Raw genomic sequence first — 14896 nt, 5'->3', positions numbered from 1 at the left:
GATGCTGAAATCTGCGTTTTCCGGGCTGAATTTGCAAACCTTGTTGGATCTAACCGTACGGCGAGGAACTGCTGCGGGAAGGTGAGATCTGCGAGGTTCGGGGGTTCTACTGCGATGCTTGACTGCTGAAAATTGAACCCCGAGCGGAATTTGGTGTAGCGGGTATGCACAAGAGGGGAGTCCCTCCACTCCTTTGTCAACAGATTGCCCCGATTTTTTGATACTAAAGTCACTGATGTCTCTTTTGAGTTTCAGGGATATTGTGAGCTGACAGTATTTTGCTGTATGGCTTTATGAACTGAAATTCCCAATAATATGATACTGATTTGTTCTTGACTTGTCTAAGTGCAGGAACTGATAGACGAAATGACTGTAGCATTTCGGTCTGAAAGATCTCGATGGACATGATTGCAATAAGGATTAGCTAATCGAACATCTATGAGGTCCAAAGTGGATCTAGATGCGATTGCTAAATACGTTTCCGATTGATCATGGTCTAAGAACCGAATGAATTTTGAACGTGATTTGTCATGTGTTGTGTGATGTCAAGTGATGTCCTGTGATGTCACTGTCGATTGGTACATGTGCTAGGTGTGTGTTCCTAGTGCGTCAGTACTAACAGTTAGTGTCTGCTACGACAGTTTATGGCCTTTGTCTGTTTTACAGGCGTAATCGAGGGCGATTACAATGCTTTCAAGAGGGGGGTATGTCACAAACTGGTGACGTGGCATACTGACACAACAGATACACACTCTCTCTGGCAGGCAGTCCCGGAATATGCGTCAAAAATGCTGATGTGGCAGTACGGCAGGCTCCGCAATGTGCACCGGAAAATCCGCTGCGGGTTCCGACATACGAGTGGGTACTAGAGGAGATTGCTACAATCGTTATTGTATCTGTATCGAAGAGATGTGAGAAAGTATTTGAATCATCTACGTCGTCTCAATGAACTGGCTCACTACGTCTTGATAATGAAGTAATGCGACTCATTTTCATATGCTCATTAGAACGCAGACTATTTATAGCATTCGCGGTGTCTTTAGCTCTAGAGCTTTCAGTGTCAATGTTTGCTCTGTTCAGACGTGGGGTTGAGTTAGTTTGTTACCTCAATGTATATACTTCTCTTTCAAAGGGAGGTTATTATCTTCAGTCGACTACCGATGCTCCATTCAGCAGGGTGCCATGCATGGTGACTCCTAGTTCTTGGTTTCCTTGCCCATTTCTTGTGACTTTGGATGGTGTGTTTTTAGCCCACAATGCAGTTAGTACCTTGGCGGATGGCTTTTTTGAGCCACTTCGGTTGTGGCTTTGTCTTTAGGATTTGTGGTGTGACGGTTGCTCTTCCCAAGGCATCCAAGCAGTAGTTTCTGTGCCTTGTCTACTAGATTGGTCCCTGGAGACCACCATTTAGGACACACCTACTTCCCTTATCCTTAGACTGGCATGTTGTTTCGTACAGGTGGTTAGTGGTCCTTCTCGGACTAGAACTTGATTACAGTTAACCATGGCATTCTTCAAAGTGGGGAGATGTTCTTCTTGATTCTTCGAGATTTGTCCCACGTTCTATAGGTATATTTCTTTCGGATTCACCTACCTCAGGTGATCCAATTACACAGACAGAGACAGTTGGAGAGGTGTGGGAGTTATCCACGGTCTTAAGTTTTCTCCCTTCAAAGGGGGATGTCGAGCCAGCTTGGGAGTTAATTTTCGCATGGGAGTTAGCGGACTTCTTCCTTTCAGTTCTAGTTGTTCCATGTGTAGCTTACTTGATTGACAGTCTATTTGGTGGCACCTTGTTCTTCTCTTGCAGAGCTTGGGTCTAGGGTCTCTCGATCTTGTCATATTCTTTGCAGTCTCAATATTGGCTTTTGTTCCTTTCTATTGGAGGTATGATCTCGACTCACTTTGAGAGTGGGATGATATCCTCTCAGGATGTGTTTCAGACAGATGTGGATCAATTGCAAATTTCACTCTCAATTACGATGAAGTTCCTGGAGATATAGTTTGCAATTCATCATGATATATATGGTGGTTCGTGTAGTTCTTTGGTTCTTTGTCATCGGACAATTGTTTTCTCCAGTTGTCATTCTTTGGACTTCCATAGCAGATTGGAGAGTCTGGCATGTGGTATGTGGCGGGAGGTGCTGGTTTTCGACTCTTTCCTCGAGCGTGGAGCACTTGAGAGTTAGGAAGTGATCTAGAGACCAATAGTTTATGCTTTTATCCTCAGTTTTGATGCATTCTCTTAATGCAGTCAACAAAAGTACCTTCTGTCACAAACGAGAGCGCATAACAATATAAAATATACTCGGATAAATAAAATTTATCACTTAATATTGAAGCCAGAGGATATATATATATATATAGAGAGAGAGAGAGAGAGAGAGAAGATCGACACAGTACTAGGGACCAAAAGATGGGCTGGTCCCCCCCCCCGTAATAGTATCTTTATTACTGAGGAGAAGTCTATACAAGCACTTGAACTGAACGTATTACCACGTTCGTTCTAGAATAAGACTCGATGGTTCCGGGAAGCCTCAGCTTCCGATTCCTAGGGCAAAACCCTATTCCAAGGAACTTCTGTTCCTTATTCCCATTCCTCGAGAATCAAGGTTCTCGCCTCTGGATCTCACCTTCCAGACTCAGGGCATGGCATCCCTGCAACTCTTCTTTCCAGAGTCCTCTTCCCGCAGAACAACTCTGCTTTCCCGGACACAAAGTCCTTACTTGGGAATCCCAACTTCCGGATCACAACTTGAGAGACTACCTCTCTCCGATCTGTGGATCTACTTCCCAAACTCGGGTACGAAACCCTTGGGCTGATCTGGCTCTAGTTCCTCAGAGTGCTTTTCTCCTGCAGAGGCTCATGCCTTCCTCTGCTCCTACTCCCTCACGAAGAGGAAGTACACCTGCAATCAAATACTCAAAGATCAGAACATGAAAATCGTTACCTTCAAAGTCTCGACGCTCGAAACGCAACTCGGTTCTCGAAAAAGCAATTCCTCGGAAGAGATCTCTCCATAGAAAATCCTCTCTTCCAATCCTACACACAAAAGAGGTGTGTTCTCGGGTTCCTTCTCGTAAATCAGCCCCGTCTACGACGTTTATGTGCTGAAAACAGAGAAAAACAGCAACTTGTCGCGATGGAAACACGCTTCGTAGGCACTTCTTCGCGAGGGAACTCGCGCACTGGGTCTTGGCGACATCTGGTACACTTGGGGCAGCCATGGGCATCACCGGCAACGTCTTCTTTACGGCTGAAATCTGCAGTAGCATCTCCTCCTTGCAAAGATTGGTCCTCCTCTCTGAGTGAGGGCATGTGATGCTTTTATAGCTCCTAGCCACGGGCACGAATAGCTGCTCGCGTAGAGATTGCGGCCGTTTTTTTTTTTTTTCTGTTCTGCCAGAAAAAGAGAGAGAGAAAACGCTTGCTAATCTGTTGCCTTATTTATCAGATGGCTGCCCACTTATTAAGTGGGCGGCCGACGTATTTTAAAAATAGCATGAACCTGCCCAAAAACTCAATAAAACCTTATAAGTTAAAAACAATGCTTTCACAGCACTTCCCAGGCGTCCCTGGATGCAATAACATGCACAGTTGCAATGCAGACGTAGACTTCCTCGCGGGAAAGCATCTGCTTTTCCGAAAAGCAATCCCGCTTTCTCAAAAAGCATCTATTTTTCTTCAAAGTTTCCTCTGAACCCATCTTCATTCAAGTGCTTGCTTTTTCCTTGTGCACAATTCTAACATAGTTCGGAATTTCCTCCCGACTATGGATATTCCCTTCCCAATGCACCCGTCACCCACCTTGTGACGCATGAGGAATACCCATCACCTAGTCCTTTCCTACCGAACTTACGGTACAATCTCCTTCACGATGCTCTATGTCACCCATCCTATGACGCATCAGAGATGTCCGTTCCCGGATGGTCGGATACTTCTTTCCGATGCTCCCTGTCACCCATTCGATGTGACGCATCAGAAGTACCCGTTCTTGGTGGCCTTACAGATATTCCCGTTCTCAGTGCTCCCGTCATTACTTTGAATGACTCACTTGGAATATTCTGTACTCGGATGTCTCCAGTGAGAAAAACCCTCACTTAAAATTCCAATAATTCATTTAGAATTATTTTTCCTTGGTGTTCCAAGCGAGAAAACCCTCTCACTTATAAATCCAATAATTCATTTAGAATTATTTTTCTGTCAGATAAAGCCAATTTGGTAACATCCCTCTCACTTATAAACAGTTGTCTTCAACTGTAGAGGTCCAACTGAACTGCCGGGGAGAATCCGGAAAGATTCCAAATCTTGCTCAATGGTGAGTTGAGCTAGTCCTTTCTCAAAAGAGAACTTAAAAATTAAATTAAACAAAAATTCAAAAATTCAATACTTACCTTACCAGTTCATGTCCTTCCTCTAGTACCTCGAGGATATCCTTCACCATTCATTCAACTTACAAACCGTGGAAGAACTCGTCATTCGCGTCTTTCCAACAGATTGAACGTTTCCTCATTCGAGAGTCTATTAACTCAAATCCACCTTCTCAATCCGAGAAGAATAATCCTCCTAGAAATCAATCTAGGTATCTGTCCTTGCGCATAATCCTGCGCTGTTAGTCTAGAGGGTATTAAACCTCTTGTGTCCTCCCACATAGGGAATGCTAAAGTCATAGAGCATTAAGCTCGATGTCTTTCTTTCACAAACAAAGTTTGCGATCACCTTAAAGAAGGTTCTTGTTTCGGGCCGTCGGCGGACGGTTCCAATCCGAAGATTCTTTGTGCACGGCGGCACTTCCTTCCAATCTTTTCCTCCTGCGAGTTATTACCACCAGCAGAGATTTCCCGACGCCCATTAGCGTCTCTTCCTTACAAAATCATAAAAAATGATTCACCTTGCAAGCATCAATGGCGATTTGCAAAATCTCAGGCAGATAGGATTCTAGCCATAGCATTTTCTGAACGTACGTTCAAACCTCGTTCACAATAGAGCGAACCCTCTTTGATTCTCAGGGATGTTCTCCCATATGTAATTCTTACCATTTTGAAATGGTTGGCGAACTATATTCTTACAAACATGATAGTTCGAATTTATTCCAGCAGCGTGTAAATGCTACTTGACCTGCTCATGGAGAAACATATACCGCAACCAAAAGTTGCTACTGTAATGGTAAAGGCACGTAGCTTACTCAATGATCAACGACCATCGGAAAACCTCTTCTCCGTAGAGAAACTCAAATTCCTTCTACCAAACACATCTCAAATAGAGATTCTTGTGTCGGAATATTCTTGCGCGCAAAAAGGCGCTCAAGAGAGTATAACAAACTCTCGTCCAGTTCCTTGGCATAGGTCTGCATCTACGTGTTTTATCCATGTACTCAAAAGTATACATAATTCTTAAGCTGTGTTAAAGTTTCGGTGAACCTGGGAAATTACCTTCCCTTCGTAAGATCCTTAGAGCGAAGATGCTCAACTTGACGATCACTTGGCTCGATCTTAGAGCAAAACCCGCTCATCAAATAATCTAGGATTTTAATCCTTGGATTCCTCAAGCACAGGCCGTAGTCGTTGCTTGTTCCTTCCCTCGTAAAGAGAGTGTTCATTCACTTGTGCAAAAAGCACTACCATATCTTCCCTTACCGAGTAGGGGGTGTGGGCTTAAAGAGTACTCAAGCTTCATGAAAGCTTTTCTTTGCTTGAAAACTCAGAATGGTTCCTTCATAATTTCCTACCCGAAATAGCAGGTAATTTGTTGGAGAACTACCGGATACCAGATCAATCATGGACCTTCCGGATGGTTAAGCAAAGCAGTTCATCGTATAAACAATGTTCTGACTCAACCTTACTCTCATAAACACTCGAGAGTGATTGTCCTGGTTAGACACAACCATACCTCGTGCAAAAGAGCAAACAAGCATAATGGACTTTATGATTTCCTCAAAGATGTAACTTTGATTAAAAACCTGCCCTCTCACTTAAAGTTCAAGGGTCTTCTATTCAAGAAGTCAGGAGTTAGATTTAATTCCCTTACTCCAAACTTTCTGTGTTCAATGTTTCTCGTCCCACCACGGGGAGTGGATTCTATGTACACTAAGGTGTACACTTTCAGCTTTGTATTGCTGACTCCACCATCTGCTGCAAAGTATCTTGCAGATGGGTTTACAAATTCGAGCAAAAGTCCTTCGTTAAATTTGTTCATCTTTCCTTCCTCAGAGAGGATCAAGAATGGAGCTACCTTGGCAAGAGTGAACCACTACTTGCTTTGACTCACTCGTGTTTCTATTGGGCACACCGATCCCAATCTTCTTGGATGCCTTCTTCAAAGCATAGAGGAAAAAAAATTTGTCAAAAAATTCAGCCTTGAATTGAATCCAAGTCTTGTTGTAAGTTCCTTGTAGAGCTTTGGTATACCACCAAGTACTTGCAATCCCCTTGAGGTGTTTAATCACATGCCTCATCTTCGACGCTTTTTTAGAAATTGCCGTTTGCAAAGGCAACTTCAAACTTGTCGAATCAATGCGGTAGCTTTCGGGGCATCTTCCCTTCCGTCAAAAGTATCAAACTTGACTGGAAGTGTTCTAGGTCTAGAGACCTTCTTCATATCCTTCCCGGAATGACGGGATTTCATGGCTATAGTTCTGGATTGACGTTCATGGATATTTTTTGGATTCTGAAGAATCTCGAGCATTCCGCTCCTTGGATTCTCTAGGTTCTTGAGCATCATGCTCTCGTCGCCTTCTCAGAGAATCCCAAGCCTTGTGTCGACTTCTTGCAGAGAGAAAAAAAATTTCCAACTCTACGAGCTTTTCCTTGCAGGACTTAGGTTCCACCTGCTTACTTCTCTCTTGGCTTGTCATGGCTTCTTCCCGTATCTTCCCAGAGTCGTCCACCTTTACAGAGAAAGAGAGGACACCATGCTCTGATACCACTGTCACAAACGGGAGCGCATAACAATATAAAATATACTCGGATAAATAAAATTTATCACTTAATATTGAAGCCAGAGGATATAGAGAGAAATAGAGAGAGAGAGAGAGAGAGAGAGAGAGAGAGAGAGAGAGAGAGAGAGAGAGAGAGAAGATCGACACAGTACTGGGGACCAGAAGATGGGCTGGTCCCCCCCCCCCGTAATAGTATCTTTATTACTGAGGAGAAGTCTATACAAGCACTTGAACTGAACGTATTACCACGTTCGTTCTAGAATAAGACTTGATGGTTCTGGGAAGCCTCAGCTTCCAATTCCTAGGGCAAAACCCTATTCCAAGGAACTTCCGTTCCTTATTCCCATTCTTCGAGAATCAAGGTTCTCTTCGAGAATCAAGGTTCTCGCCTCTGGATCTCACCTTCCAGACTCAGGGCATGGCATCCCTGCAACTCTTCTTTCCAGAGTCCTCTTCCCGCAGACCAACTCTGCTTTCCCGGACACGAAGTCCTTACTTGGGAATCCCAACTTCCGGATCACAACTTGAGAGACTACCTCTCTCCGATCCGTGGATCTACTTCCCAAACTCGGGTACGAAACCCTTGGGCTGATCTGGCTCTAGTTCCTCAGAGCGCTTTTCTCCTGCAGAGGCTCATGCCTTCCTCTGCTCCTACTCCCTCACGAAGAGGAAGTACACCTGCAATCAAATACTCAAAGATCAGAACATGAAAATCGTTACCTTCAAAGTCTCGACGCTCGAAACGCAACTCGGTTCTCGAAAAAGCAATTCCTCGGAAGAGATCTCTCCAGAGAAAATCCTCTCTTCCAATCCTACACACAAAAGAGGTGTGTTCTCGGGTTCCTTCTCGTAAATCAGCCCCGTCTACGACGTTTATGTGCTGAAAACAGAGAAAAACAGCAACTTGTCGCGATGGAAACACGCTTCGTAGGCACTTCTTCGCGAGGGAACTCGCGCACTGGGTCTTGGCGACATCTGGTACACTTGGGGCAGCCATGGGCATCATCGGCAACGTCTTCTTTACGGCTGAAATCTGCAGTAGCATCTCCTCCTTGCAAAGATTGGTCCTCCTCTCTGAGTGAGGGCATGTGATGCTTTTATAGCTCCTAGCCACGGACATGAATAGCTGCTCGCGTAGAGATTGCGGCTGTTTTTTTTTTGTTTTTTTTTTCCAATTTTTTTTTCTGTTCTGCCAGAAAAAGAGAGAGAGAAAACGCTTGCTGATCTGTTGCCTTATTTATCAGATGGCTGCCCACTTATTAAGTGGGCGGCCGGCGTATTTTAAAAATAGTATGAACCTGCCCAAAAACTCAATAAAACCTTATAAGTTAAAAACAATGCTTTCACAGCACTTCCCAGGTGTCCCTGGATGCAATCACATGCACAGTTGCAATGCAGACATAGACTTCCTCGCGGGAAAGCATCTGCTTTCCCGAAAAGCAATCCCGCTTTCTCAAAAAGCATCTGTTTTCCTCAAAGTTTCCTCTGAACCCATCTTCATTCAAGTGCTTTCTTTTTCCTTGTGCACAATTCTAACATAGTTCGGAATTTCCTCCCGACTATGGATATTCCCTTTCCGATGCACCCGTCACCCTATAACCGGCCTATACAACGTAGAGGGCGGTACTATTTCAATTACCTGTTAACTTTACACAGAGCACTGAGAAGGGAAGAGAACACAGTTGCGTCCAGCGACTAGAATGTCACTGCGCACACGAGACCGACACCCTGTAGGCCCCAAAGACTGGCGCCCCTTTCGGTATTTCTTTATTCAAATTAAGGTAGACGATCCGACCACTTAGCACAAGCTTTCACAAAGCTGTCCAAACCTGGCGAGGGCTGAAAACGCAGGTTTTCGACCGGATTTTGACAGCATAACGACGCAAAAACCCCTGTAGGTCAAAAACACCTGTCTAGGACGGATTCCCTCGATATCTGGAAGCTTTCTGGTGAGCTGTCACAGAAATTCAGCGGGCTGTAATTCTCTGTTTTTCACTGTCAGGAGCCCAAAAACCTGTACACGCATCCCAAGGCTGTCACGAGGCTCCCCCGATGTTCCCTTGCAGTTTAGGTGCGAAACCCCTAAACCTGCAGAAAAACACAGCAGGCTGTAATTCCCTGTTTCGGATCGTTTTTAGCGGAGCGAACACGCCTACGTGTGTCCCAAGGGCTCCCGCACGCAATGGCACAGTTCCCCTGTGAATTGGACGAGTTTTCACGCGAGAAAACTCGCAATCTTTCGTGATGGAACTGTGCGTACCTGTGGGGGATTAGCAATTAGCTAATCCGGTTCCTGTTCAGAAGGCTCTTGCCTTGGCAAACGCGCATAAACCCCCAGAACTGTACATAGGTCAAATGAGAAGCCCACTAGTGGGGCATAACATACTGTACGTAGGGGAGAAAGAGAGCAGTATGTAGCGTGCGGGGCATCACTCCCGTCACCATACTGTGCATAGAGGGCAAGGTAAGCATTCCATAGCTTCTTTACCTGCTACAATCCACCTGAGGCTGAAAATGGCGCCCCCTTTGTTGATATGCAGCTCGTTTTTGCCTCCCAGAGTAGCAGAATCGCTCACAGGCTGACACGTCGCCCAGTTTCCGAGTTTGGGCTTTCCCTGCTAAAAATATCTCAACTGGTGCGTCAGTTGACTTGGCAGCAGAGCAATAAAATGTTCCCCTTGTCATTCCAAAGCTAATGACGCGAACACATTTTCCGGTCAAAAATAACAGTTCCCTAAATTTTAGGAGATGCTTCCATGGCGTCCCTATCGGTCTCCTGACCAACATCTACAATGTGGGTTAATTTACTGGCCCCTTTCAACTTATAAAGTTGCAGTGACTTGACGAGTGGCCCAAATTCCAGTTTGGCGCACACGAGCTTCCATACTCATCAGAATTCAGTGCTAATTGGCTCGGGCAGTCCCTGTCTGACCGACCTAGATCCCCGAGGTGAGAAACCCATTTGGCTGCAGCCGTTTCACACTGGCCATGCAATGTCCACTTGCACCTTTCCAAGGGTTTTGGGACAAACAAGTAAAAATAAAATAAATATATCTAATACTTATTTACGGAAGGCAACAGGAAAAATACACCTCCTGGTGACACACCCACCTTGTGACGCATCAGGAATACCCATCACCTAGTCCTTTCCTACCGAACTTACTGTACAATCTCCTTCACGATGCTCTATGTCACCCATCCTATGACACATCAGAGATGTCCGTTCCCGGATGGTCGGATACTTCTTTCCGATGCTCCCTGTCACCCATCCGATGTGACGCATCAAAAGTACCCGTTCTTGGTGGCCTTACAGATATTCCCGTTCTCAGTACTCCCGTCATTACTTTGAATGACGCACTTGGAATATTCTGTACTCGGATGTCTCCAGTGAGAAAAACCCTCTCACTTAAAATTCCAATAATTCATTTAGAATTATTTTTCCTTGGTGTTCCAAGCGAGAAAACCCTCTCACTTATAAATCCAATAATTCATTTAGAATTATTTTTCTGTCAGATAAAGCCAATTTGGCAACACCTTCTGTTGATGCTGGTTGTGCGACTTGTGAGTTGGTTTAGTTGAGGAGATTCTTGTTAGAGCTCGTTTACTTTCAGCGGATAGCATTTTATTTCCCATACGTCTTTCGGGGGTAGTAGATGGATTGTATACTTTTCTAATGCAGAGATTTGTTGTAGGTATCCTCGTCCAACGAAACCCTCTCCTGGTCTGTCTTCCTTCCCAGGAGCTGAGAGGGGGTGTTAAGAGTTATGGCATCTCTCTGGATTCGTTCAATTGGTCCTAGTTTCTCCCAGGGACAAGTGTTGGGAGTGAGGTCTGTTTTGTGGCCGTGCCCGGCATTGTGAGGTAGTTTTCTCATGTCGGGTTCCATCCATGTTGAGCTCGGGGTTTTGGCTTGGTTCCATGGCCATATAGGCTCCTGTTGGTATCCCAGTCACCCTTATTTTTTCCCCTGATCCCTATAGGCATCTGGTGCCCTTCTTTTGGTAGTTCCTCCTATTTCCCTATTTTCCTATGTCATGGATGCCAAGGACTGGGTCAGCCAGCCAGCTTGTGGCCCTATATAGGGAGGTGGGGGGGGGGGGGGGGGGGGTCACCTCTGTAGACATAGCATTAGAGCCCAAAGAGGGGGCGCCTTCAGGGGGCAGCCCATTGGGTGGAAATGTGCCCTTGGCTGGCAGTCACAACAGGATCCCCTCCTAGCGTTTTAGCCCAGCTTATTTTTTCAGATCAGCCCCATCGTTTTTGTTGGGAAGCAGAGGCAGTGTGTAGAGACCCTCTCTACAGTGCAGTACTTCCTCAGGGAAGACTTTCACAGGCCTTGTGATCATGCAGTGGCAGGGTTTCTCATCCGAGATCCAGATCCAGATCTAGATCTAGCTAGGAGGAGGTGCACCTATGCTTGCAGTGGCAGGGTTTCTCATCCGAGATCCAGATCCAGATCTAGATCTAGCTAGGAGGAGGTGCACCTATGCTTGCAGAGCATGTTGGAGGTGGTGCCCGTGTGGAGACCGTGTTATTGGTCTCGTGTGCAGGAGGAGATGGCAGTGGCAGTGGCAGTTGCAGTTGTGTGTGTACCTTGGGTCTATCCATTGGGGCATGTCATATCTATGCCGGACCACCCTTGGTCACTTGTATGAGCAGTTGTATCAGCATGGAGAGCCTTTCCGAAATCTCTCTCTCTCTCTCTCTCTCTCTCTCTCTCTCTCTCTCTCTCTCTCTGATGTCTTGTCTTTCTCTACTTTAATGATTTCTCTTCTCCATAGGTGCCTTGTTCATGTATGTGGCATTATAGGTGTTCTAGATTGGAGTCGAGGTGTCCACCGGTTTGCGAGCTAGTTCTTGTCTTCATTGCATCTTCTGCTACCACCTTTGACACATTGACATTTGCAGACGAAGAGTCAGCGTTTTTTAACATTTCTGGATTTTGTGCTGGTTTTTCTCTACTTATTGATTAAATTTGGAGTAAATTAAGTTTATCGTGAACATTCCATGGATTTTAATGGACCGCTTGTAAAATAAGGAGGGCACAGAATTGACCAAATGTTTTTGTTTTCTACTCTTAGCAATAATTTATCACGAACTGCATTTAATTCAAAGCTACTGTTCATAAAATGTCAAAGGTTTGTGGAGGATTACTACATATATATTGGTTTTTGTGCAGATAGCAAAACTCGTACTTTGCTACTTTTTTTGACCTTTGTTTTCTACTAATTGTCTTCTGCCACTCTCTCTTTGGGGCCTTTTTTCTGTTCTTGCTGTATTTTTCACACCGATTTTCAGTGGGAAAGCATCAAGGTTACCTTGCAATTCAAGTACCTGAGCTCTAGTGCAAGGTGGATAGGTACGATAATTACGGTTAAAAAAAACGATAAAAGCGTTGTACAATATGGTAATCACTACCAATATGGAAAATACGTTATGTACTGATTACAAATAGATGCACATGTCTACTTAGGCATGGCTGCATACATGTAAGTATGCATGCATACACACCGACATACATGACACGTATGTATATATACATACATATGTCTACGACCTAATATACATGCATGCATACAAGCCTCTATGTGTGCTGATGAGTGCGTATAAGTAACAACCAGTGCGTTAAGTACTAATACCAGTACGCATATTTATTGTACGGTATGGGAAGAATGATAAATACGAGTTCGGAATGCAACCTTGCTCTAGTGACAATCTTCTTCTTGAACAGAAACAATTTTGCATGTATGGGAATTAGACTTAAAATAGCACTAAAAAGTACGGCCAACTACTGGACTACTGTGTTGAAAAGATTGATGGAGTGCAAGAACTTAATCATGTTGCCTCCTTATCTGCCTATGCAGCATTGCTTTGCAAGCACCTTATTGGATTATGAAGTTTAGCTCAAAAATTTTGAGGTAAATATTAGAAAACATTAAACCTTCTATGTCTAAGCTAATGTTTGTTAGTGTGCACTTTATTTTGGCATTACGAAATGTGCATCATGTATTAATGCTTGCTAGTTTCTGTCTGTAGGCATCGAACCGAATTTACCTTGTTCTGGAGTTTTGTGCTGGAGGTGATTTAGGTGCCTACATCAATCGGCATGGAAAGGTCCCAGAGGCTACAGCGAGGCACTTTATGTGGCAGCTAGGTAAGGTCTTTCTATTTGAATCACCTCCACACTCTGACAATCTTTGGGTGCTTTCTTTTCCACTGACTGAGCAGAATGCAGATGAATGAAGCTTGAACCTTTTGTCTTTACATTGTGGGAAATTGTGCAGTGAGGAATCAGTGTAATTGTCTGTATTAGCTTGGTGTCAAGCTTTCCTGATGTTTACACGGAGCTAATGCATGAGTCGTGTCCTTTGCAATCAAATTCGTACCCCTTGATATCTCATGCTTTTATGCTTGTATGGTGCCTAGGTGCTGGCTTACAAATTCTGCGAGCAAACAATCTTATACACAGGGATTTGAAGCCGCAAGTAGGTAGCTTGGTAGAGTATTTGAAATTGTAATTCATTTGTTCTTGCTCAGTGATAAATTTTTCTTTCTTTTGGAATTGTTTTCAGAATCTTCTCCTATCTTCTAGTGACACAAATGCAGTGCTCAAGATAGCAGACTTTGGGTTTGCAAGGTGATGATGAAGATTTTGTTCTGTGCTGCTTAGCTATTAATTTTTGTGATGCTTTCTTAAAGCACTGTGGAGTTCTTTTGCAGGTCTTTGCAGCCACAAGGAATGGCTGAAACATTGTGTGGATCTCCATTATATATGGCGCCTGAAATTTTACAGTCCAAAAAATATGATGCAAAGGTATGGCATGACATCTCCCTCTTAAGTCATCATCTCACACGTCTTGAGAGTGGGATAGGAAATAAGTTTGTTGCGTGGCGAGACTTTACTTCAGTGGTAATCGGGGGTATATCCATTGTGGTGATTTCCATATTCTAGAAAGGAGCAAAATGCAGCTGATAGTTTGCGTGAAAAGTAGACTTTTTATAGTAAGGCGTCCACTCTATATTGTCAATGTGTGGCTCAGATGATTTGCAATAGTAAGGGTTAAGCAGTACAAAATCCCTAACTTCAAAGAATACCTGAGAAGAAGTGGTAGGCACCATCTCTCCTTGTTTTGTCGTTAGAATAGAACCAGTGTGCACGAATGCAAGATAAAATTGTGTGCAGCATAAGAGTAAGCGAGTATCCAATGCTCACTTACATAGCCTCAACTAGGAAGTTCATTCCGTATGGCTCACCATTCACCATCATGATGACTTTGGTCAATGTACAATAACCGATGCAAGGAGCGCGACCAACCTGACCAACACACTGTCACGACTTAAAGGCTGGACGCCACAATTAATCCAAAACGGCTCTAAACTGGCAATTTTCACGTAAGTGATAACGTGCCATGTACTTCCGTGGTTTGTGCTGCGAATTGTAGGCCGCTGATGTGGCATTCGTATTACCGGATTTGGGAAGCATTTCAGCTAGCTTTTCGTGCTCTGTTTTTAGCTGTTGCCAGTGCTTTTTGGGGGCGCCCACTATAGTGGCCCCTTGTACCAATAAAAAGGCCCAGTCGGTGAAGATCAGCTTAGTAGCAGATCGCAGAGCTCACCTCCTGGCAGTTGTATAGTGTGATGAAGTATCGAAAGGGGTGCTAGACTCTTAAGGCCAGTGCATCTGGAAGCAGATATCTGCCGCTTCGTGTCCTCTCTCTCTCTCTCTCTCTCTCTCTCTCTCTCTCTCTCTCTCTCTCTCTCTCTCTCGCGCGCGCGCACGCTTGCGTTGTCCTTTTGCTAAAGATGGTTGGCCACCATTCAGAAGAACCTGTGCCCTTAGGGATATTTGAAGAGTTAGGGAAAACTACCTAGTCTAGGATGCACATGCATAGAATTTATGATTCCGACACAACTGTGAGATCTTGGATACTAGAGATGAGATTCGGCTGTGCCATGAC

The 14896-nt window shown here is 44.4% G+C and overlaps 1 protein-coding gene across 3 annotated transcripts in view; it reads left to right on the top strand.

Moving 5' to 3' along the window:
- Nucleotides 1–14896, top strand: part of LOC147448211 (serine/threonine-protein kinase ATG1c-like) — a 36237-nt gene that overhangs the window by 11770 nt on the left and 9571 nt on the right. For 2 of the 3 annotated variants that reach the window (XM_086524093.1, XM_086524092.1), the window contains exons 2-5: nt 12975–13092; nt 13365–13423; nt 13511–13575; nt 13659–13752. In XM_086524093.1, coding sequence (XP_086380219.1) covers nt 12975–13092; nt 13365–13423; nt 13511–13575; nt 13659–13752 — 336 coding nt within the window. Of the gene's footprint in view, nt 1–12802; nt 12857–12974; nt 13093–13364; nt 13424–13510; nt 13576–13658; nt 13753–14896 lie in introns of all 3 variants that reach the window. The other variant, XM_086524094.1, reaches the window with a different exon arrangement.

The sequence above is a fragment of the Adiantum capillus-veneris genome, chromosome 11, assembly GCF_014529385.1.
Source record: "Adiantum capillus-veneris isolate H3 chromosome 11, ASM1452938v2, whole genome shotgun sequence".
NCBI lineage: Eukaryota > Viridiplantae > Streptophyta > Polypodiopsida > Polypodiales > Pteridaceae > Adiantum > Adiantum capillus-veneris.
Note: the sequence above shows the minus strand (reverse complement) of the source record. Positions and strands in the feature narration are given on the sequence as shown.